The sequence below is a fragment of the Syngnathus leptorhynchus genome, chromosome 22, assembly GCF_054491065.1.
Source record: "Syngnathus leptorhynchus isolate UIUO chromosome 22, UIUO_Slep, whole genome shotgun sequence".
NCBI classification, from domain to species: Eukaryota; Metazoa; Chordata; class Actinopteri; order Syngnathiformes; family Syngnathidae; genus Syngnathus; species Syngnathus leptorhynchus.
The window spans coordinates 4,413,416-4,437,718 of NC_141216.1; the positions used below are offsets into that span (position 1 = coordinate 4,413,416).

The 24,303-nt window shown below is 45.3% G+C and overlaps 2 protein-coding genes across 3 annotated transcripts; one reads left to right on the plus strand and one right to left on the minus strand.

Annotated features, from left to right (window-relative positions):
• The first annotated feature begins 333 nt into the window (after positions 1-333).
• LOC147039514 (poly(ADP-ribose) glycohydrolase) lies at positions 334-10,639 on the plus strand. Of its 2 annotated transcripts, none has more exons than XM_085904841.1 (17): positions 334-766; positions 850-926; positions 976-1,633; positions 1,769-1,885; positions 1,955-2,041; positions 2,188-2,262; positions 4,015-4,107; positions 4,625-4,779; positions 5,513-5,592; positions 5,670-5,730; positions 5,813-5,888; positions 6,572-6,719; positions 7,867-7,945; positions 8,062-8,170; positions 8,979-9,084; positions 9,983-10,111; positions 10,496-10,639. In XM_085904841.1, exons 3-17 carry the CDS (start codon positions 1,058-1,060, stop codon positions 10,621-10,623), a joined length of 2,019 nt encoding a protein of 672 aa, XP_085760967.1. In that variant the 5' UTR covers positions 334-766; positions 850-926; positions 976-1,057; the 3' UTR covers positions 10,624-10,639. The 2 variants fall into 2 exon arrangements, with proteins under 2 accessions (XP_085760967.1, XP_085760965.1); XM_085904839.1 differs by having other exon boundaries at positions 993-1,633.
• A 7,505-nt stretch (positions 10,640-18,144) lies between these two features.
• chatb (choline O-acetyltransferase b) lies at positions 18,145-23,279 on the minus strand. The gene is made up of 14 exons (XM_085904608.1): positions 23,238-23,279; positions 22,074-22,265; positions 21,579-21,697; positions 21,073-21,126; positions 20,810-20,990; positions 20,132-20,309; positions 19,890-20,059; positions 19,726-19,826; positions 19,528-19,656; positions 19,330-19,452; positions 19,112-19,253; positions 18,914-18,976; positions 18,623-18,760; positions 18,145-18,549 (listed from the first exon to the last, which is right to left on the minus strand). The coding sequence occupies exons 1-14, from the start codon at positions 23,277-23,279 to the stop codon at positions 18,295-18,297; spliced, it is 1,887 nt and encodes a 628-aa protein (XP_085760734.1). The 3' UTR covers positions 18,145-18,294.
• Positions 23,280-24,303: the final 1,024 nt, after the last annotated feature.

Sequence of the window (24,303 nt, forward strand, 5' to 3'; positions counted from 1 at the left end):
ACACCTTTCACCTCTTCTTTTAGTCTTGATCTTTTATTGTATTTAGTAAATCACAGATTCTTCAACCTACACATGTTATTATCTTCTCATTCTCTTATTTTGAGTTGCAGAAATGTTGTAGAACAATGCTTTGTTAATTAGCACAAAATAAAATGTTTCTTCTTTTTAATGTATTGTCAAAAGAAATATAAATAAATAAATATAAATATAAATAAATAAATAGAAATATGGAAAAGTCAGTTTTGATTTAAATTAATTTATATTTTATTGCAGTGAAAAACAGTTGGAGTGCATTCTTCAAATATCGCGAGAACATGCGAGATTGGACGTCACGCAGCACGGAAGTCTTATGGTCGGAACTTCACAACAAATCAATAATGTTGAACAGAATCGTGGTCCTTCCGCTTCAGCTTAACGTTACTCGTTTTAGCAAAAAGCGTTGTCTTTCGTAAGGTTTCTAGTTCATGTGTTTTCACCCCAAACCGCAGGTTCACTGTGTGACTGTTTTACGGCGAGTTATCATAATAGCATGCAAGCTAGGTTCGCTAATCTGACGTCACTGTCTCCGGCTGTTTATTCACATCAATCACAAGCTAAATAAACAGACTAAACTTCACAGGCCGAACTGTTTCATAATTTCGTAAAAAAGATTCGGCAAAATGTCCGAGTAGGCTACCAATGCGGCTAATAGTTTTCAAGGCGCGTTCAGGTCATATAAACGTTTTAAAAACGGATCATATTACTGGAAACGAAGCAACTGGTCACCGTGAGTAATACTTGAGTAATACTTGACTGAGACTTTGTCTCTGTACTGTTCTCATGTTTGGTTATTTCTTCCTCATTTTATAGAATGACAGACTTTGAACCTTCAGTAAAGAGAGCCCGGATTGAAACCTCAACGTCTCCATCAAACACACCTCTCCAAGGTAATTTGATCATTTTCAAGGAATTCACTCATTGACGTTTAAACCAAAGTATTTCTTCTGCCACAGACTTAAAATTATGCAATCCCAACGACACTAATGGGACATTAGATCAAGAAAAGGACAGCAAAAAGATGAATTCAAAGACGAAGGCTGGCATGGATGGTTTGCGAGGTGTCAAGACAAAAAGTTCTCATCGCAGGATCGGTGCCAGACAGCAAATGTCCAGAAACACTCTCGAAAGATGGTTATTGCACCCCACCCAGAATCCAAGCACTTCTGAAGCGATGGTTGAAGAAGGTCGTCAAGGTAGTCCGAACGCTGTCTCGGACTCTGATGAAGACACGCAACCTCTATCAGCTCAAGATCTTGATTTTGGCAGCCCAATCTCGATCCTGTCGACGGATTCAGAAAGTCAACACGTGCTTCATACTAGCAGTTCCGAGGAACAGGATGTGGCGTCAGGCTCCTCAAGCTCATTATGCTTTCTCAAAGCCAAAATAACAGACTTCTTTTCAGGGGCTTCGTCCGCAGCCCCGAGAGGAGAAAAGCATGATAAACGCTGTGCGAATCAAGACACAGATGAGGAAGATGAACCTGACGTTACCTGGCTCGGGAGGCCAATTTGCGAGCTACGTCGGATGCCCCAATGCGGCCGACCTCTTGCGCCGCTGAAGAACATTCCTGACGTCCACACTGTGATGATAAGGGTTCGAGTTACTACCTCATCATTAAAACATCCAAATCGTTTGGGACATTGAGCTTTTGCGGACGAATTCTGTAGAAATCAATGAATTTTAATGAGATTTGAATTAATTCAATTATATTTTCCCTGTTGTTGACAGACAGACCTTGTTCGCCACGCAATTGTTCCGTATCCTGCCACGTTTGCCGATACCTGGGATGATGTCCATGTCAAAATGCCCTGTTCGAGCAGGAATCTCTTCCCTGTGCCAGATGAGGTAACACTAATCAATCTATTGTCACTCCTCAATCCATCTATGCATCTGACATGGCTTCTCCTCCCGCAGGAGACACGACAACTTCAGAACAAGAGTCGGTGGGAGCTGATTAAGCAAACTTTGACAAGAAGAATAAGCAGCACTCAAGAATTGCAGGCAAAGTGCTTTCCTAATTTGATGTTGTTTGTCAGTACCACAGTACGCCTGTAGATGGCGTCCTTCTACAAAATGAGACCTACTGACATGGTATTGGTTTTGCAGCTAATAGTTTTTTTGATTATTTTTTTTTTTATATGTTACAGAATGCAATATTGAAATACTGTGCTTCTACTGCCAAGAAGTGGGACTTCACTGCATTACATTTGTACTGCATGAAGGTAAACTATATTGATTGTATTCATAATATACTTCACTCAAAACATATTTGTCTGTAAAATGTTGACAAAATATATTTAGGGCCATTTCAATACAAATTACTCCAGGTCAATTTAACCTTAATGAATAACATGAATAAATAAACATCAAATAAATAACACAAATTTGTACAATAACAAAGGACATGCACAGGGCAGGGAGCTGGAGTACCAGTAAGGGCTACACTGACTGAGAAGGTGGTGGGAATATTCCATTTGTTCAGAAAGACAAGCTGCATTGACACTAGGTGATAGGAGAAATCTCTCCTGAGCTTGTAAACATGAAAAATCTTAAAAAGTGTTATTGTCCCAAAGGGCTGCTCGCTGCAACATCAAGAATACATCAAATTTGGATGCTAAAAAAAAACTACCCTGAATTTATTTTCCCCTCCCCATGCATGCGGTGATGAAAAATGTGTTGCTGTCAATCTGGAGGGGGGAAAAAAAAACGGAATGGATTTTGCATGAGAAGAACGTTGCCACCCTTCACCAGCAAAGTGGGCGTGTGGAGCGATAATTTAATCTCGGGCCCAAAAGGTCACGTTTGGTAACTTGTCAGGAAGGAAAATGGCTGACATTAGGAAACGCTTTACCCCGCCCACTTTTTAGTGTCGAATCTTTCGGGCGTCGCATGCGTGTCATAAATCATGTAAGTATGGGGGGTCAAATTCAAATGCGTTGACAGCTATTAAGTTAAGCAAAATTTGGAAATGTTCATTGATTTTTCATGATATATATATTTATATATGTGTGTGTGTGTGTGTGTACTGTAGCATTTTCCATCAATATTGATTCCTCAGGCTGCAGGAGACAGTGAAGCGGGATACATTTGAGTGTCAGAGGGAAGTAGACATGAGTGGCACAGAGTGACGGGCCCGGCGCCTCCCTTGAATATTCATCTCGGCGCGCGCACTCCTGGCGCATAACAAAAGCTGTTGACGGACAGTTTTTCCTCGGCCGTATTTACGAGCTTGCGTGCGTGTGTGTTATTTGCGCGGGCAGCCAAGCAGATTGTTTTACTGCTCCGACCTGTGGGGAATAGAAACAGAAGGCACACACACACACACACACACGCTCTGTCGCTCTCGTGCATGCAACCCTCTTGACTATGTTGTCAGTTTAGCGTGATGTACAGGTCTGCACAGTTAGTTCACATTTGACGGCGTTGATTTAAAAGGGCCCCAACCCGTGCCGCCTCGGCACTGTCCGCCGCCTCGCCCTCACCAAGCGCCTTCCTTCATCACACCAAGGACGATGGCTTCTTTTGCCATCGTACGAATGTCCTGGGCTTCTCGGCACGGCCTCGCCCGTTCGCATTTACACGCCACTCCAAAGAGTATTTTAACAACTTGGCTCGGGACAGCGCTACTGATGAGATCGCTCTGTGATTGATCTTAATGACATTTGTGTGACTGTAAACATGTCGTTTGTTTCATTGGACTCGTCCTTTAATTTGGGTTTTGATATGATCTCAACATTCTGGAATTGATCCCTGTCTTTTTGGTCTTTTTAGTCAGTCTAAATGAATTGTTGCCTGGTTCGATGAGATCTGCAGTTGTTTTTTTAATTGAAACAAATATGACAATCTTGAAATGATCATAAATGCTTTTTTAAAGAAGATGCACAAAAGCAGCTGCAAAATTCCACATTTCTTCCCAATGTCGCTAGTAACCACTAACACAAACAGATATTCTCCCTTTTTTTGCGCTCTCCAAGGTCCTGGAACCTGCTGCCGCTGAACATCTGTTTGGTTCCCTGCTGCCAAAGCTGGTGCAATTAGCGCTGAGGGCGTCGGAGCTGTGCACCAAGGTAACGCTCGTCGCCAACCGGCAAATGGACTCCGCAATGGCCACGAGTTGATCCCGAGACTCACAAACAGCATGACAGAAAATCCCTAACAGCAATCAAAGCGTGAGGTCCTGGAACCCACGACGCTTGTCAATGCTCTTTATAACCATCCTGCTCCAGATCTGAGAAACTGATAATTCCTTAATTACATTTACATAAATGTGACTCTGGCTGGGTTGATTAAATAGTAAATTTGCCAGTAAAAGTCTGCTGAATTTCAGCAGGATTGATTTATTTTTGGCTGTATTTTATTCGTGTTGTTGGGATAAGCTTAACTTGATGCGGCATTTTTGCATCATCCCTCGCCCGTTTGTATATTTGAGGCCCTTGATTGTGAACATGATTCAAGAGGCGGGCAAAAGTGGCGCCAGATTAGCACTCGTGCGCGACGTCCTTCAACATCTCATTTGGTAAATGGACTAAACAAATGCTTTTGACCTTGCGCTGCACTCGTGCCGCTCTGCTCTTTCCTTTCCAGCCCATACCTCTCCTCAAGAGGGGCAGCAGCCACTCCATCAGCATGTCGCAGGAGCAGGTGGCCAGCTTGCTCGCCAACGCCTTCTTCTGCACCTTCCCGCGGCGCAGCTCCCGACGCAGCGAGTACGGCAACTACCCGGACATCAACTTCTTCCGGTAACGTTCAAGCCATGAAAAACTTTAGCGGTGCCTTTTGTTATTACATAATTCACCTATGGCCTTCTGTCAAGACTTAAAAGCCTGCTCTCGCCAACAAGTCAAGTCAAACTTTACCCTCAGGACTCCACGGCGCAGGATTGGAAACACAAAATGAGAGTCTGATGAATGAAATTCTCAGTTCCCCCAAAGGGGCTTTCAGAGCATTAAGCTTTTGTCATTCCCCCCCCCCCCCCTGCTTAGAACACACTCAGGAGTGAGATGGCGTCTTTAATGTGCATTGAAAACTTCTGCCACGAGCAGCGTGTCAGGAAATTGGGGTTGACCTCACGCTTCCTTGCTTTGAAAGCAACGCAGGATGGCGTCTTAATGTCTCCCTGAGGACGAGGGCCTAGTTCCAGCTATCGCTTTTTTTGTGTGTCGTGCTACAAAGTGGCACAAGTGATGGAGAGCCCGAGGCGACTCCATTGTGGCCACAACGGAGGAGATCCTACATAATCGGCCAGTGACTGAAAGGCAGGCTGAAAACTGAAGCATGACTGAACTCACGTGGACACAGTAGACGGCTCTCATCCCTGGGACACTTTAATCGCCACTTGTTAAGATGTGATGTCACAAATATTCCCCTCGCTTCAAAAATGCTTTCTAATATTTGAACACACGTATAAATAAGAATAATAAAGAAACAAATAAATGAGTCATTCAATCGGACATGTCATGTTTTTGCCTGCAGGCTGTTTGAAGGGTCTTCATCCAGGAAGATTGAGAAGTTAAAAACTCTAATGTGCTACTTCAAAAGTGTCACTGAGGAAAGTAAGTTTTTCTTTTATTTCCACGACAAATATGATACACAAAGGGCAAATGTGTTTCCTCCATTTTGTACTTTTCAGAGCCTACCGGTTTGGTCACGTTTACACGGAAAAGCCTGGATAATCTTCCAGATTGGGAATGGTAGAGTTCATTTATTTTGATCATATATCATGGTTGTTTTTTTGGGGGGGGAGTACAAAAACCTTTTTATTTTTCATTTTAGCTGCGAGACTCTACTCACAAAACTCTACATTTCATCTGAAGGGACCATTGAAGATGATGGTTACGGAATGCTACAGGTAAGTGATTCTCAAAATGTGCCCCTGGTTGTGCTTTCGCAAAGGAATCACAAAATTTGATTCCGAAGCTGGCTAATCTATTACAGTGCCCATTTGCTAAAAAGTAGATTTCCATTATATTTCAATTCCTACGTTGTGTAGCTCTTCATCCAAAATGCTTACGACTGGTAAAAAGGCCTCGGGACCGGGGGATCGGCCGCGCTTCCCGCTCTCTTGTCAGGACTGCCCGCTCTGCCTTTTCACCTTTTGTTCGCCTTCAGTCGCCGGCGGCTGACAGTTGACGAGCGCTCGCGACCAACCCCCGGGAACGCCGCGGCCCAGATTGATGTCCGCTCCGCCGGGGTGGGGGGAGGGCGGCTTGGTGTGCTGACAGCCTGTCAAACTAGGCTTTGGCGCTTTGGCTGACTGTCCTCGGAGTTGAGTGACCAGTTTGGAGACATCCGCCCCGAAAGGAATCGCGACGGCAGGGGGTTGCTCTCTGGGCCGATGAGCAACGACTGACAGTCTTCAAATTGAGAATCATATCTTCCACATGGCTCAAACAACAGATCCCGGAGCTGGTCCCAGTTAAAGAAGTCAAATGCTCGTTGAGAGCTGTGTCGCAAAAGGCTCAATGTGACGCACAAAATAAAAAGCAAATGTTTCTTTCTTTGGGGCTTGATTTGTTGCTTTTTGGGTTTCAGGTGGATTTTGCCAATCAATTCGTGGGAGGAGGAGTCACCAGTTCGGGTCTCGTTCAAGAGGAGATCCGTTTCCTTATTAACCCCGAGCTCATCGTGTCTCGCCTCTTCACCGAAGCGCTGGATCATGACGAGTGTCTGATCATCACAGGTGATTATTCCAGTAGAACAACGTCATGTCAGAATGTCGTTCTTCTCGTGACCTCTGTCTACTCCATCGCCATCCGTTTTTCTTGTCAAACGCTCTTTCTTGATTGTCTTGGCGGGGTGGGGGCTTGCCTGATTGTGGCGCTGAGTAATTCCCACCAACTGTCCTTCAGCGTTGAGTGGCGGCCACGTGGCGAAAGAGGGTCCGCGCAAATCGACAATGCGCGACTCAGGGGAGGCCCAGCACGAGATCATCAGCCTCCTGCTGAGACTCCAATTTTTGTTTACTCAGTTTTTAGTAGTGACGCATTCAGACTCCTGTGGCTGCTTGATTGCAACCATGAAAGATGGACGCAATCAATATTTTGTCAATCTCAGAGAAAACCGTGCAAAAAAAATTGGTCTATGTTCCAAGGAACTAAAAGCGGAAGTACAGAGATGATCCCGACAGTGAGGCGTCAGCATCACGGGAACCATTCAAGTCACGACGTTTCCCTGAGGGAGAGTCACCTTCTCGTTTCTCCCGCTCGCGTTTGCTCTCCTGCCTCCACTTAACTTGATTACAGGAGCCTGAAATTAAATATATCTGGAAGACCTGCCCAAGACCCGCTCCGCTAATGGACTCTCCCATTCCATCATTTTTATTAAAGCTCGCCTCGTATCTGTCTTGTCCTTGTTACGGCATGCGAGCCCGAGCAACATTGTGGCCGCGCGGTAAATCGTATTACCCTGCGATGCTTTTTGGCACGTGTAGGATGCCAACGGAATGGATGTCTGCAAAAGTGCTCGGGGGCTAATTGAATTGATCGTTGAGATTATCGGTGGACATCGGCACGGTCAAACCTTTTAAGTACTACCAAGGAGACTTTTTGCTGATTCTGTCCATTGCAGAAAACGCCGCCGCATTCATACACGGCTGACCGAATCCGTCCCACCGGTCTTGCGCTCGAGAGATTCGCCCCCTCCCCATCCCCGCCACTGCTAATCACTCGCTTCATTCGCCTCAGTGTGTGCAGCGTCTCAGCGAGCGCTCTCGACGGTCGGCGTCCTAATGAGCTCTAATGAGAACTCCGCCCTCATGATTTAACCATGACCACTTCACCTAAAGTTCTATTTGTCCAGCTGAATGTGGATTTGTTTTTCTTTGCTAGGGACACAGCAGTACAGCAAATACACAGGCTACGCACAGACGTACAAATTTGGCGGCAGCCATCGAGACACCACCCCGAGGTATTTCCCTGCTCCGTGGGAAGACCCCGACGCACTGTTATTAGCTAGCAATGTGGCGACATCTCTATTTCGCTACCATTTTGTTATTATGATGTAAGGAAACATGTTCGTTTCAGAGACGACTGGCAAAGAAGATGCACAGAGATCGTAGCGATCGACGCCATGCCGTTCAAGAACTACCTGGAACAATTTCATCCAGAGGGACTAGAACGGGAGCTCAATAAGGTTCTTTTGGCTTTGAATTTTTTTTTTTCTTATCATAGTTTTTGTGCCATAGTATCAAAGTACAGGAAAAAAAAAAAATAATCCCCCCACAGTGGTCCATAGTAGCTTCGTTGTGATCATTAGCAGCAAGTGCTCATGTTGACGGTTCTCAGTGTAAATATTTGAGAAGCCCATGTGTTCCAAACAGATGGAACAGTAACACGTGTACAGAATATCATTGAGCATTAATACATCTAAGACGATCAATCCAAAGGTATGCCTTTTGAATAAAAAATAAAAAAAATGGTGGTAGAGATATCCATTTGTATTGAGAAATGAAGACATCGGCAACGTCATGTCTGCCGTCAAACGGGCCGCGAGGTGTTTGACAGCTTTGACACGGGTGTGAACGATGCACCGGCGTCAGGATCAATCCCATTTGGAATACTCTTACTTCCCGGGATAGAAGCCTGTCGGATTTATGATCGCTCCAAAGGGCGGGGGCGGTCCGTGTTTATCTATTTGCTTGAAAGTCCGCCGAGGGAACAAAAGCGCCGAGGTCAACCCGATATTAGTAACGGGCCGTGCAAGCGAAATGACACACGCTTGATATATGATACAAATGTGCGTTAAGCCAGCCTCACTAACCTGGATGCGCTCATGCGTTGAATGACTTGTCAAGCTCGGCGAGCCTGCAGGCAAATAGAATTGCTTTTTGGAATCGCCGCCTTCCATAGTCCATTTACATTGCGCGGCGTGGAAGTGATTTTGATTTTATTCAGCATATTAAAATATGTCATGTTGATCTGGACTGTTTCCTCTATTGCAGGCCTACTGTGGCTTTGACCGCCCCGGCGAACACCGCGACAACCTTTCGGCCGTGGCCACGGGAAACTGGGGCTGCGGGGTTTTTGGAGGCGACGCGCGTCTGAAAGGCAAGTCGTGACGCAACGCGGCTCAAGTTCTACCCTCGCCGATCATCTTCCCGCATTAGAAAGCAATAAATGTCAGGGTGAGCGGCTTCAACGCAGGAGTGCCGTCATTTGTCTTGCGTAGGTTTACTTATGGTCTATTCGTCGCCTTCCTCCTATTGATCAAGTGACAGAGCTAATACGGTTCATTAATAGTGAAATTGATCGCCAGCCCTAGTCCATCAATCTGCTCTTTGTGCTTTCCGCCATGAGGAGAGGGCATGCTAGAAGCTGCCGTCTCGTTGTGTAGCGCGTGCACACCTTCGTGCATATTTGTTAATTATGTGCTGTGACGTGCGGGCGGGCCTCATCTACTGTCCGTTTAACGCGATGCCTCCCGGAGAAATCTTTGTAATTGTGACTCAGCTCTTCCTTGCTTTCCTGTAGGATAATATAATTGGGTGATAATTGAAGAAAAAGAGTTCAGTCGGGAGATTTTTTTTTTTTTTTTATAGATTCACACAAACAGCCACTTGACTATAAATTGGCTAACTCTTGTCAGAGAGTGGCAGTATTAATTTAACAATTTATGATTGTGGGTGCAAACTCGAGCGCATCAACTTGTCAGCTAATATGATAAATAATAAGATGGTAACGTTGCTAATGACCTGGCTGCTGAGTGTATTTTCAGTCTCTTTAAATATTCACACCTCAGTGGGGGCTGAAACCATTTCCCAGTTTACCCCACCCTTGCCAAAGAGACTGTCACTGTTTAATTTAGCTGCAACTTCATTACCAATTTGATAAGTAAGACTTGTCTATAGACTTTGCAAGTTGTTTCAAACTTTGGTGACATGTGGCGAAACATTTTGCGGCGCTCCTAGCCGAGCCGTAACGCCGACCTCCTTTCTTCCCGACCCAGCGCTGCTCCAGATGCTGGCAGCTGCCGAGGCGGGACGCGACGTGGCTTATTTCACCTTCGGAGACAGCCAGCTCATGACAGATGTCCACGCCATGCACTCGTTCCTCACGCGGAGGCGCGTCACTGTCGGTGAGAGGCTCGCAGGTGTCCCACCTGCGTCTTGTTTATACACAACTTTGCTTTTTATTCATCTGGAGGATTACACTCCTAAAGAAAAAATAAATAACGTGCCGGCTTCCACCAAGGCTGAGCACTTTTAAACGTGCGCCTGATTCACTTGATTGAAATGATGATGACCATCTGGGCAACGCTTGACCTTGTGAGTATCTTAGCGTGAGCTGTGGCCCGCAGCAGCTGTTTAATAAGTAGCTGCAGATCTTACCAGGGCATGACAGTAATTATAAACAAATCAGCCAACACGCAGCGGTAACAACATACTCACCAAAACACACTTCACAATTCATGCTTGTTGGAGATAACCACATTTTGTTTGCATTTGTGTTTCCATGGCAGGGGAGCTCTACGATCTGTTGGTCCAGTACCACGGCGACGTGTGCGAGGGCTGCAGCGGTCGGCGCCCTGACGTCAGCCTCTACTCCTTCATCTACAGACAGCTCGGCTCCTCCCCGCCTACGCAGTGACTCGCGCCAGACGCTACGTCCCTGCGGATGACGCTTGCTGTCAGGTGACCTGTGAGTCACTGTCCCTTTGGAATTAGAAAATACAACCGGAAGCCTTCTCGCTTTGCCTTTAGGACACGTTCAGTTCGTACTGGTAGTTCACGCACGTCCACCAGTCCAAAACTAAACCGCAGGAGTTGGTTAGTGCGAAGGAAGTGGACAGTGTTTATTTTGCTGCTAATGTGCAAGGACAACAAGTATGAGTTTGGAAGCAGAGTTTTTTTTTTTTACACCCACACATTTCCAGCCTAATTGAATTGGCTTTCAGAAATCGGGTTAGACACTAACTAGATCGGACATTGTGAAGCTTGGGAGTCATGAACTTGGAAAGCAAGCAAAATGTTCACGCATTTACAAACACAAAGTGAGGAACGACAGTATATCCACATTTCTTCCATTTGATGAATAAATGACAGCTCGTCCTCTCCTGTCGCTGTGAGCGGGCAAGTGTGCTTCCTCGCCATTTATCCTTTAATAAGGTCATCCACCCCCTTATATAAACTGTACATGACACCTCGTTAAGGGACGAATATGGGAGAGCCAGTCAAAGGTAAGCGCCGTGGGCAGTGAGAGTAACACGGCTTCATTGAGATATGCAGACTTGACCCTTTAGATATTCTTCCCAATTTTTGAAAGGTTGAAAGACGTGGAGACGGGTACCAGATGCTTTGCGAAGAAACCGCCCACTGAGGTCAGTGTCGATTTAAAAGTGTTACAAGTTGCGGTGACTCGGCCGAAGAGCAGAAGAGGCCACACAGAGGCTGTCATCGCGTTCAGATGAATCAAGACGCGACAATTGTGGATCCACCTTTCAACATTCAGGTTAGTTTTGGTGAACTGTAAAATTAATGTCAATTCCATATATCAGTTCCAGACTTCCCAATGAAAAAAAAAAAAAACAAGTAACAGTGCATCTTCTTAAATGAACATTAGTTGAATAATATTTGCCAACGGTCGATCAACAATGTCGGCAGTGTGCGCCGCGTGAGGTAGGGGGGGTGGGCGCATCTGTCTCTGTAGCCTGCTGAGTTAAAAAACTAGCCGCCGGTGGTATTCCTGCACATTGATGTGCCGATCTCAAGTCTCCTGTGTTTTTGACCTTTGATTGCCACCTACAGTCATCTTTTAATCCTGTTTTGACCAAATCCCAACCGACCCGGTTTTACCGTTTGAGTACGACTTTATATCTTGATTCAGTTAAGTGTACAGTAGTACGTCTTATGGTTTATTAATGAATCCCAGATGAGAATAACACGCATTAAGGATTCATCGATACATTCCTTTTGAAGCTTTTTGCTTCAGCATCCAAGAGGGTCACCTCTGATAATGCAGCTTTATGAATATGAAGGCCTACTTTGAATGAATTACACTTATTTACACCCCCATTAAAAAAAATAAATGGTGATTGTAACCCCCCCCCCAGCCAAGAAGCTCCTGGCTGCAGATTAAAGGCATTATCAGATGAATATTGATGTTTGGTGAACCCCTGCTTGCGAGCTGCGCTTTACACGTGTCTTAAAGATGAAAATAGGATTTGCAGTCACGAGCCCACAGAATTAACAAATTATTCAGGCGGGTTCCTCGACAGCATTATTGTCTTTGGAGAAAAAAAAAAAGTTCTACTGTAAAAATCTGCAGCTAATTTGAATCTCCTTGCCTTACTTGAGTTCCAGCCCAATGAACGTTAAACTCGAGAGACGTTTTGCATTGTCACGACGCTTTTAAGAAACCAAGCTCTGCCCGTGTCACGCCGCTCGTAGCTGTGATGGTGTGTGAACCCTAAACGCTGGGCCGCTTTCAAACATTTGATGGTAATTGCGGCTTCATGCGTGCTCAGACGCTTCCTCGTCCAAAGGCGCTTCTTCTCCCAGCTGCAAAAAAAAACTTGCATTGTTTTTGTGTGTGTGGCACGAACGCCCCGCAGTCAAAAAACACAGCGTCTTATAAATCCTCCGCGCCGGCCATTATTTATCAGCGACAGCCACGGCAAATTTTTAGTCGGGTGTTTCCACGGCAATTGATCCGAAGAGGCAAAATCCATTTTTATGTGATAGCTGTAGCTTTTGACCAAACTGACTGCTGTCTCCGTAAGGTCAAGGATTGAGTGAGGGAAGTTATTTTTTGTTCCCGCCATTCCTTGATTGCCAATCTATCATTGCAGCCTCACCCTGATTGATACCGACTCGCTCGGAGTGAAAGATGGCGCGAGGCCAACATTAAGGTGGAGCCCCATCTCGACGGTAACTAAGGTGACTTGCAAGCATTTTTGCATTGTGTCTACATCAGCATATTATTGTACCACTTTATTATTAGCTTAGCATCCAACATGTCACATTCTTCCCATTCACCAGAAACGAAGGATTGATGTTTGCAGCACACGGCAGGGTCGGTTTACGCTTCCTGTTTTGAAACCGAAGGCATCTCCTCGGGCGGCTAATTGCACACGTGTTGCTCCTTCCACACGCGGCGTCACCGCGGATAACACCAGCTGTTCGGTGTCCGCGCAAAACCCCGGCGGCCATTCCCTAAAAGAGAAAAATAGATGTTGCTCCTTGGCAATCACTTCAAAGTTTTGGGATATTTTTAGATATTTTAGGGATAGCGGCGATGAACGTTGACGTACGACACACCGTGTCGAAGCAGATGTCTGGGAGACGCTAAGGGCCAGATGTTTGCTTCTCATTTCCTTTCCAAGGCTGCATTTTACTGCCTTTTGGCGCTGATCACAACGTGATTAGCGCCAACGCATGGCAACGCTCGTTAGCAAAAGTAAAAGCCTCATCTCCATTCCTATGTCTTGATACAATCACAAAACGTATACAGCTCAACCTCCAATGGAGATCAATTCCATAGGAAGAATATCAAGGAGCAAGGCTAAGTCAGTAATGTCGAAATGTGTCATGGAAATGTCTGACAGGGTGGACCTCCAGGCTCCACCTTGCATGGGGGTTGTTATGGAGCTGTCACGGTTAAGGTGACAGCACGCAATGTAGCAGCGCCCCCCCAGGATACATTTGCAGCCCTTAAAGGGAAAAGGGTGCGAGTAAATGAGTTGCTCTCAGGCCTTGCCATTTGCCTCTTGACAGGTTTAACAGCAAAAGGAACCATTTGATTGTTGTACCCGAGAAAACGCTGTAAAATCAGCATCGATGCCGCTGGCGGAGACGACGACCCCCCCCCCGACGACCCCGGTGAGGCTTTTATGAATTGTCACTTGGAGATCATAATCCAGCAACATTTTTTCAAATCAAATATAGAGTCGATGATCCGAGGTATACGTTTGATTTGGAAATAAGTTAAAGTTCAAGGAGGCATGGACGCAAGCCTGTTAGAGAAAAGTCACTGAAGGATTTGTCCTCTCAAAAAACGAAAAGAAAACATCCGCCGGATATTTGTCACTTTGCGATCTGTTGTTTTGTCTTTCTCAATGTGGACATTGGAGCCGTTTTTCTGAAAAGTGGACTTTGAAGGACCATAAAACCTGTCTGGGGTTATATATGAACCCGAGTCTAATCAGACAGGCTCCTTTACACCGAGACACATGTTTCCTTGAAAACGCCATCTTTCCCCAGCCAAGTGCCGCCGGTCTTTGTGACAAACTAAGAGAGAAAGCCGAGGAGGAGGGGTTCAAACGGATTCACCCGTCATTTCATTAGGATACGCTTTCTTTACGGATAAGTGGATTAGACACTCCAGCTGTTCAATTACCCAAGCGCTCGTAAAAAGCTGAAGTGGCGTCTCCCGAGTGAGATATTGTCACGCCGCCCCGTAGCCATAATGGTAAGATTTAGGATCCGCTGTGACAAGAGTCTCAGCCGAGGGAGCCTTTGCATCACCAGATATTGCGCTCCCCGGCCGCTCGTGAAAGATGGCAACCATTACTTTGGGCACGGCTCGCTTCTCGCCGCCGCCGTCGCCGCTTCATCTAGCTTCACAGCTCCCTGGAAGTAAATAAACATAAATGAGCTCAAGAATAGGCAGACGGCACCTGAGCCCAACCTGTGAAGGATTTGACTTGACTTGTGCGGGTCATTACTTTCTTAATCTGTCTCATCGTTATTCTACTAAGTGCCAGTCCGCACGATGAGCTGGGACTATATTTAAGTTGATTCGATATTTAACTTTCCCACATTTATAGATGTTTTTGGAACTTGGATAAAGTCTTGGCGTCTCGTACACACGCATGCAAACTCATGGCTTTTTATTTAGCCCGTGACAAGCGCGGCTATTAGCTGCCTGGTGGCGCTTTTCACTTGTCAACCCTGATAAGGCGTCCCGTCACAAGCCACGGCCAGCGCATGAATTTCGAGACGGCTTCTGCGAGTGAAGCGCGGCGCTCCTAATGAATTCCTTCCTTTCGAGTTTTTCTTTCACCGTCGCTTCGCATCCACTCACGTCGGACTCCGGTGCGAGCTGGGAGACTTAGCCGTTGTTACTCTGATGCGAGGAGGACATTTATGCTTCTGCCTCTCCATGATGGACACTCATGAGTGCCCAACTCTTATGTCTGACCTCCTGCAATTTATCTTCACTCGCGTCTGACCTCTTGGAACTTATTGAAGTGACGCGCATTCAGTCAATAAACGTAATTCTGACGATAGTTGTTTCAGTTCTTTTTTTTTTTTTTTTTTTTTCTTTCCCCCGATTCACACTTTTTACTCTGTAACCTCTTTTCTCGGGGCCAGTGAAATTAGCCCGAGTCTGTTTGATGAGAGCCCGGGGCAAGGCGCGACGTGTCGCAGGACAGAGGAGGCATAAATCATTCCCGGTGGCAGGCCGGAACGTCGGATCCACCGTCTTGAGATTTACACCGCGCAGCAAAATATGGCCTCAGCAATCTGGATCCTCTTCCAGCGGCTCATCTTAAAATTGGTTATTGATCCAACCAATAACAGAATGAATCATTGGGGTGCCAACCAGTTGCTACGTTTACAGTAGCGCGGCTCATCTTACATCAGCGATGGATTTTTGTTTAGAGGCAAAAAAAAAAGTGCCGCACGGGGAAAAAAAAAAGGCTACTTTGAGATGAATGTGTCATCCGGAAGCTCATTAGAACAACTGCAAATACCGACAGCCAGCTGAAGAGTTGGAACTTTTCTCGGTCTCAACATATTGTAATTGAGTCACTTTAAATAGTTTGATTTACAGATATGGAAAATGTCAACAATGCAAGATGTAATTTGACGAAATATAATCCCCATTTGTATATTTCTGTGAGATTCTTTCACAACGTCGTCACATGTCATTTAATGGGGCTTCATTTCTTGCCCAATTAGGCTTGAAGATAGTTTGTAAACGTAGCTTCTGCCACGGGAGTGCTCCAAACGCTCCATAAATGCCACGGTGGCTATTATCACAATTCCTTTGTGAGTGAAAACACACATCCTAATAATATAGCCTCGGCCCTAATTGAATCATTCCAACAATGGCGGCGGCGGCGACACTTTTCTTTCAATTCCCTCCTAAATGTCAATATTGGAGAAACAAGACAAAAAGGATTTTTTTTTTTTGGGGGGTAGGCAAAATGTCAGATTTTAAAAGAGGGCCGTATCATTGCTCACTGGCCTCTGAATTATGATTCATCTTGTTCGGAAATGTCTTTGTTTGGCTTTCGTTGTGACTTAATTACTTTTTTGGAGGATTCTTGTTTTAACGGAATCAAGTCTTTAATCAAGAAACTGTTTGGTCCCGTCTCTCTCCGCCCACAATAGTTCCTAAAATGATGTTTTGTTCTTAGTCCAGAGGCGCTGCCTTTTGAGTCGATAGCACGTGAGGCTGCACCTGCGTTTATTGGCATGGAGGGTCTCCGGGTGGGCATCCGCCATTGATCCAGATGTCAAGCGCCGCTCCCCCGTCGTCACCCTCAGCGATCCGGGTTGATGCTAAAGTGGAAGGCGCACAGCCGGCGAGCTGTTTAGCCCTTTTCAATAATCACCTTCAGACCGGACAAGACTTCCAGCGCCGTTGATTTGTCCGTGGGTCAAAATGGAAGTCGACCCGTCTCAAATATTGACCGCAGAGGTCATTTGAGGCAAGTGTCTTTCTTTTGAGAGGTTTTCTGCAAGAACAGACAAGAACACTTGCACCACAGTGAGCTTTCTTTAGCATCTCCAAGGACGCCGCTATTGCGCTGAGAAATAGACGGATGAACGCTTATGATGGAGTCATTTGTCCTCTGCGGAATGGATTGCCGTCCAAATCGATCTTCTAAGCACTGGACTGTACGTTGTGTGAAGTCTCTCATATGAGCATGTAAATCAGTTTGGCGCATGGCGGCGGTGCTGTGATTAATTGTGTGCTTTTATGCAAATCCAGTTTCAACCAGCCTGTTTGTTGTTTTTTTTTTGGGGGGGTTTTATTGGATGAGCGACGATAATCACAATTAACATGCTGAGTTGTTTAATTAATAGGAGGTGATTATGGATATGAATGATGTTTGCCAAGTCAGTTGGAGCTTTTCAGGGAAGTTGAATCCTGTTAGATTTTTGTTGACAACACAAAATGAATGGCTAATCGAATAGACTAGTAGTGTATCGTTTAAAACAGAATAGGCCTTTATTTGTCCCACAATAGGGAAACTCCACAGAAGACAAGCACACAAAAACCCTGACAACGTATATCTTTATTTTTTCTATGCCTAAAATATGTTATCACATTTTAAATACACATTTAGCAAAATATTTCTAACTGCACATTCATCACTGACTCATTGATGGATTATTATACATAATAATATATATATTTATACCAACACAAATATAGTTTCTTATTACTTCCAGTTAATCAACACACGTAAATGAAACATACATGTTCCTTAAGGCATTTTTTTTTTCTCCTACATACTCTTAGAATATATTTCGTAAGCTTCGGACATATAAAACTAAGACTCCTCTATATATATCTCGGAATAAAGCATGCTTTCGATTGGTACGTAAATCGAACCAAAAAATCGACAGAATCATTTTACATGACAACACTGTTACATGTATAGTGACAGTTGAACAAGTTAACAATTAATTCAAATACAAACTCATCTATCCCAAAATTGCACATGACCTCTCGCTGAATAAATATTGCACTGCACGGTTCTTTTATTGCACATTGAGCCAACGTAACAACAGCTACCTCTACAAAAATATCTTATTTGCTGTACACGTGAACACAGTGATTCGCCTCATTCACCTCATACAGTTTGTCTCACTTTAAAGTGTTATTGCTATATTCACAGCGCTAGGCTCCTCCCATTCCATCCGATACGTTTATAAGAACACGTGGCTACATTTGCACGTAGCCTCTTTGGCAATTTTACTATCGGCGGCATCACATTAACACAGAACTGAATTCCAGCAAAAATAGACAAACACCATAATGGCACACGTTCAATGAAATAGTTTGCCATGTCCTTGCAAAGGCAAAGATGGCCACCGCTACGCTAATACTGTATCTGGAGTAACTCAAGTCAGTCTGACAGGAGAACATGGCTCGGGTTTCCTTAAGGTCGCCGACTGGTTCGTCTGCCGAGTCAAGCGATCAAAAACAATAATAATCATCATCACGTTACATGATGTTCTGATCTTGCATTTTGTGGTGATATTGATTATTGCACAGACAACCACGGCCCATCCAGAAAAGTTATGTCCCTGATCTGTGAGGCTTGCTTCCCCCCTGGCGTCCATCGGCCATCTTGGCTGCAGCGTCGCACAGGTCCCTGATTTCCAGCAGCCCCTCGTTCAGCGCTTTGACAAAAACGGCCGAGCTCGTCTGCGTGCTCTCCCAGAAACTGGACACGCAGAAGACCATGTGGTCTGGCTGCGGGTTGTAGCAGGCGCCGTAGCCGTTGGGCACCACCGGGCCGTAGCAGCAGAACATTTCCACCGTGGTCGGGACCTGAAGACCGACGAGATTAAAACACTTTTGCGTATTCTCTGTTTTCAATATTCCACCTCAGTCGGAACACTACCTGACTGGTGGACAGGATGAACTGGTTACTGGCCAGATACGTTTCATCGCAAAAGATCTCCGGACGCTCCATGTTGACTTCCTTGGCGCTCTTCATCAGTCCCAGCAGATGATTGTCTATTGCCATTCCTGTTATAGCCTGAACAGGGAGAGTATTTCATGACAATCTGGAAATCACTATTTATTTTTCGTAGCATCACTCTAAAGACCCTGTTTGGAATCAATGACTACTCCCAAAACACAGCCTGTGATTTATTGACAGTTTTGAAATCGTTAGCATCGTCTCACTTACGGCAATCGTATAATCCGTCTGGGCGTTTATTGCATCTCTCAGTCGTTTCATTTTTTCACTTTCCTGTAAGAAAATGGAAAAAGATCAGTCACAGGCAAGTTACGGTGTCGTTGCGCTAATGGATTTCTGGAGGAACGTCATCTGTTTGCTGCGTCGAACAAGCATCTGGAAGTCAAACTGTGAGGAAAAATGGCTCACCGTGTAAGTCGTCCTTTCGTCCGTCATGCATTTGACAAAAGCCAAAGCTTCGACAGTGGCGGAGCGAATGTTATCCACCCGCCCGTCCCGGAAACGTCTGATGGAGGCGCTCTCATATGTGGATACCAGCTTTCCGTTGCACCTGGGGAAAAAAAAAAAAACGAGCCGAGTCTTGGCAACGTTTTCTTAACGGCCCTCGATAAATCGTGAAGTCTTACTTGAAAAACGCAAGCTGTAGGGCCACTTGTACAAATGCGTCTGGACTCATTTTTTGCTTCTTGATAAATTCCTTTCCGTAATCTTTGAAGGTGAAAACGTCCATGTCCAGATTATTCACCAGCCTGAAGCAAAACCACAAATTGGACTTGTTTTAAATTTAGACTCTCTGGAAAGATTTTTTCTTTTAATGGTTTTACCTCTGCAGTCGTTCTTTGGAGGCCACGAGGAGTCCTTGGACTTGGGGGTTACATTTCCACGCGAGTCTTCTTGGAGCCGGAAGCTTTCGACAACTGGCCGGCTTGGCGGGCTCTAATGTGGTTCTGCCTCTGTTCAAAAAAAGCAAAAACCTGAATTCTGTTCAAAATTTCATGCTGTCCTTTTCTGCAGCAACTCACACGTGTTTCGCCAAATGTTCTGAACATTGCACCAGAACGACACCTTCGAAGGCGGAATGTTCGCACACCACTCCGCATATCCCATCCATTCCTACAACAAACTAAAAGAAAGGACATTCACCCGTATTGTGTTTACAGATGGCGGACGGCGTCGTCGGCCTCACCTGCATGGACTTGTCATACCAGCGATTTGCGCCGTTCTTCTCCCACCCGCCGCCGTGGAGCATCTGCAGGGCCCGATTGCTATCAGTAGCCTTCATCCCACTGGGCTCATCCAAGCACAGCACACACAGGCAAGTCTCTATCTGCACCAGAGAGTCCATGTTGATTTGTTCTAGAAGATCCCCCCCAAAAAAATTGTTAGCACGTGTTTGAATTTTTGCTCAAATTTTCCCCATATTTGCACCTTTAGCGAGAACGTCTCGGGCTCGTGCCCATTCTGTTCGGTCGTCCGATGTCAGGATACCAAAAGAAGGACATCGCTCTTCCGCGTTTCCTGCCATGGACACAATTTTCTCCAGTTGGGAGAAGATCTCCGTCTCGCTAAGCGGCTTGCTCTGGGTCACTACGTCCAATGTGAAAAACTACAAATAGGACAGCAAAAAAGGAAGCAATTAGACAATATGTTTGTTAAGAGTAGAAATGAGCGCAAATCGATCGTCTGTGCTATATATAGCTAATAAGGAAGCTCTCAGACAAAGTGGCAGATTTAATCAGTTGTAATTCAGTTAACGGACGATATCTCCGAAGGGAGGGCCGAAGCACCCCGACGGTACTTAGTGAGTATTAGTGGGTGAAAACCGGCTGACCTGGTACCATTTGTTGAGAATAAAATCAGAGCCTTAAATCACGAGTGGGAATCGAAACCTTCCTAATAGCTCGGAGGAACAACGTCGAGGGCGTCGTTAATTAATTAGCTCTCCGGCTGAGCGTTCCGCCGTTACTTTTGAAAGATCGTTCTCAATCATCCACAGTCCCGGGGGAGCCGTTGGTCTATCGTGTTTCTCGTCTGTGTTCCCACGCACGATTTCATGTGTGCGTGCACATTGATGCATTTCTCTCCCACCAATGTTAGTGCCCTGACCTGGTTCTTGCACGCCACAATAATGTGCTCCGATGCCGCGGCGCCTGGATTCACCCGGACCTTGAGCGTGTCGCTCTTCGGGCCCGGGTAGCGGTACGAGGTAAACAGGCGGGAGTACTGCTCCATGCACAGAGGGGTCCCAGCCAGCTGGCCTCGGGCGAACTCCACAGGGAGCGCTCGCCTGCCAGGGAAAAGAGTCGCAGGGCTGACTTTGTGATGTCATCATAGGTCGATAGTTTTTTTTTTTTTTGGGGTCGACTTACGCGTCGATGAGGGCCTTGTACTCCAACACGCCTCGAATGAGACGCGCGGCGTAGCTGAAACCAGTTAGAAAGTTAAAGCGTTTGCTGAAAGCACACAACCTCTTCCGGCCAGCAATCATGATGAGGTGCACTCCCGGTGCTAATCACGTTAGTGGAAATTAGCACGCCACAGAAGGGGAAGCTCGCATGTGCTCGTCTGTGTTCCTTCGATGGGGAAACACTGAAGCTTGTCAGACGTTATCCCGCTACTCATTCATCTTTGGCGTTATTACGTTGCGAAGGCAGATCAATGCACCACACCCCTAAATGAGGCCTGACTAGCGGCCTCAGTGGGGAGCTTAGCCTTGTCGCTTCCAATTAAATAAGTGGCGCTGGATCATAGCAGCTGCTTGCGGTTGCTCTGGAAATATTCACTTAGGGGCATCAAAGCTGTCAAAAGCAAATGGCGATCTGGGAACATTTCTTGCGTCTTACAAAAAGTGGAAAAATGAAAACACGTGGCCTACCTCAGCGCGTCCTTTCCATCTTTAAACGGCTGTTTGGGAAACACCATGGCGGGGCTGGAGTTGACCGGCAAAGCCAACCTGTTGCTCAGGTACATGTCCTCCAGCCAGTAGTCGTATACCTTGAAGGATTCAAAAATATGTGATTTAAAATGGAAGTTGGAGCGCGGTGGAGTAAAAAGTCCATTAAAGTGCATTTCTGTGTGGTTGCGGCCCAGCCGGAGTGGGTGCCGTGATGGATGTCACCAAGCGAGCTGAGTTGCGACCTGTCACCCACAATCTCAACAAATCGAGCTTGTAATAAATCTCATTTACTTGTCCTTTTTTGCAGCCTCATTACATGTATCTATCATTTTAGGTCATCAAAGGAGAACATGTTCAGGTTATCGATTCAAAATGGCCGCCGGCTAATTTGCTACGTCGATACGGTCAATACAGATGACCGAAGCGAAGTTGAATGCAATTTCCCAAGGAGATGCTTAAATAAATATATTATACCCAGTTTTCTGTCTTTTCCCTCCTTTCCAGGAGCTTCTTCTGCAGAACCTCGCCAATACCGCCGGGCGCTCCGAATTTCTCCACGATGGCTTTGGTTTTTTGAAACTGCTCGTCCTTCACCAGATGCCGCACGCACTTCAGGTAGGTGTCCAGCGTTTGCTTCAGCGGGGGCACGGGAACCTTGGGCAACCTCTGATATAATCAGACGGGAAAGCACCGTAGCTTTGATTGCGGCAGAACAGCTGTGAAATGTCATCATCCCCGCATAGCCTTCTTCCAATGATTGTTCATTAGCGAGACAGATGAAAGAGACTTTTACGTGTTAATTATTAGACGGTTAATAATTCATTCTGAATGCTTCAAGGCCAATTAGGCGATAAATTCCGACACCCTATGGGGAATACGGTAAATACGGATATAGTATTTAAAAAAAAAAAAAAAAAAAAGGACCAAATGCAAATGAATGATCTTTTCTGTCTGATGTTTGATCATTTGCATGCGGTTGCCGTGGGCGACCAGCTGTTAAGGCTGACCTGTGCGTTGGCTTGCTCAAGTGAGTGCCATAAATTGGTCTTTTTTTTTTTCTTCTTCTTCATATTAACATAACCAGAGCGAGTCAGCTAATTACAACCACCGGTTAAGTAAGTAGGTACACCCGCACCTTCCAAAGAGACAAGAATTCTGCCTTTCCAAAGATGATAATTATGTTTATTGGTTAGTTATAATTTTTCATCATATTTTTGTTTCCTTATTTAGCGATAGAAAGATGTATAAAATACGGAAAAACATATTTTAATTCGATAAGGCTATAGCATTAGTTTCCCAACTTTTATTGAGTGACAGAATTTATTTAACATAGAAAAAAAATGTTACAGCACACCACTTTACAAAAATGTCACAAAAAAAGGAGATGCACAATTGAATGATATAACATTCACCCCATTAAAGTACTTTTTTAACTAAACATCGCTAGCTTGAACACAAATACATTGAAAAATAAATATTTTCAGGCCAATGAAATAAAATAGGGGGGCAATGACTGCATTAGCAAATAATGCATTTCCGGAGCTGTCCAAAGTGCTGAAACTGCAGCCGCATGCTACCCGTCAAACTTAAATGCATTCAATGTCAAAGGAAAAAAATGCAAGTGAAAAATCAGCATACCTCCGGGGCTGCTGTGGCCATGTCTCTTTCCAAACGAGACATCGTCACCGTCAGGAGCAGTCGGGGCAAGCGTTGGCACCGGCGGCTGCGCGAAGCTTGGGAAAGGAACTAACATGAATATTGACAGTGAGAACATACGCGTTTGAATCCATTTCCATTCGGTAATTTGCCGCTTACAATAACAGATTTATTTAAAGCAGGGGGTGGGAAACCTACGGGTGGCGGGTCACAAGTGGCCCGCAAGTGCATCGGATCTGGCCAGTCATTCATTTCATAAAACTGAAATGACAGGCATCCCACTGCACGAGACACATCGTTAAAAAGTTATCCTACCTGTTCAGGGGAGTTAGATCAGCGAGACCCCCGCGTCCACGCCGCCGTATCCCATAGTAAGACGAGTCCCCAGCTTAGGAGAGGAGGAGGATGAGGAAGAGGGGGGCAACGGGGGTGGGTGGACCCGAGCTGCTCCACGATACTTGTCCTCATGCGCAGTGGCCGTGTGACGCTCCACGTGGAAAGGCGGTCGTGCAAAAAGATGCCGAAGGAAGGTGTTCAGAAGGACCCTACCTATACCCTCCCTCCATCCTGGAGGCGTGAAACTCCTCCCATCAAAATCTATTCTTGAGGCACATTATCTGCCCCCCCCCCACCCACCCCAACGTCCCAACTCATCCCACTGCCCAATACTTTAAATTATTATATAAATGAGGGATCGCTGTGGACATCTGCTTGTTCAAAAGGAAGCAAAACTACACAAAAAGTTTTATTTATTTCATGATTTCATGTGCACGCTTGCTTTTCATTTAAAAGGGGTTGGTTACAGAGAATATGTTGTTCAATTAAAAAGGATGGCTGAAATATTTAAAGCTCATGACCCAAAAAAAAAATAATCAATTGGATTACAAAAAAGTATTTTGATATATTTATAAAAAGATTGATTTATTTTCCACAATGCAACCCCAAACAAAACAAGCCTCAAAATAGGTTTCTTTTGGACTAGAAACAAATATTGTGTCAAATCATCATTTTTTATATGTATTTATTTAAATGTATTAATGATAAATCG

Bases quoted from the DNA above. Each gene is read 5' to 3' on its own strand.
- LOC147039514 (XM_085904839.1), top strand. From the start codon at position 851: ATGACAGACTTTGAACCTTCAGTAAAGAGAGCCCGGATTGAAACCTCA. The intron at 2,263-4,014 runs GTAAACTATATT...GCGCTCTCCAAG, and splicing joins TACATTTGTACTGCATGAAG to GTCCTGGAACCTGCTGCCGC. The intron at 6,720-7,866 runs GTGATTATTCCA...TTTCTTTGCTAG, and splicing joins CGAGTGTCTGATCATCACAG to GGACACAGCAGTACAGCAAA.
- chatb (XM_085904608.1), bottom strand. From the start codon at position 23,279: ATGTCTCGTTTGGAAAGAGACATGGCCACAGCAGCCCCGGAG. The intron at 19,827-19,889 runs GTGAGGCCGACG...CCTTTCTTTTAG, and splicing joins GGTATGACAAGTCCATGCAG to TTTGTTGTAGGAATGGATGG. The intron at 19,657-19,725 runs GTGAGTTGCTGC...TTTTTTGAACAG, and splicing joins GAACATTTGGCGAAACACGT to AGGCAGAACCACATTAGAGC.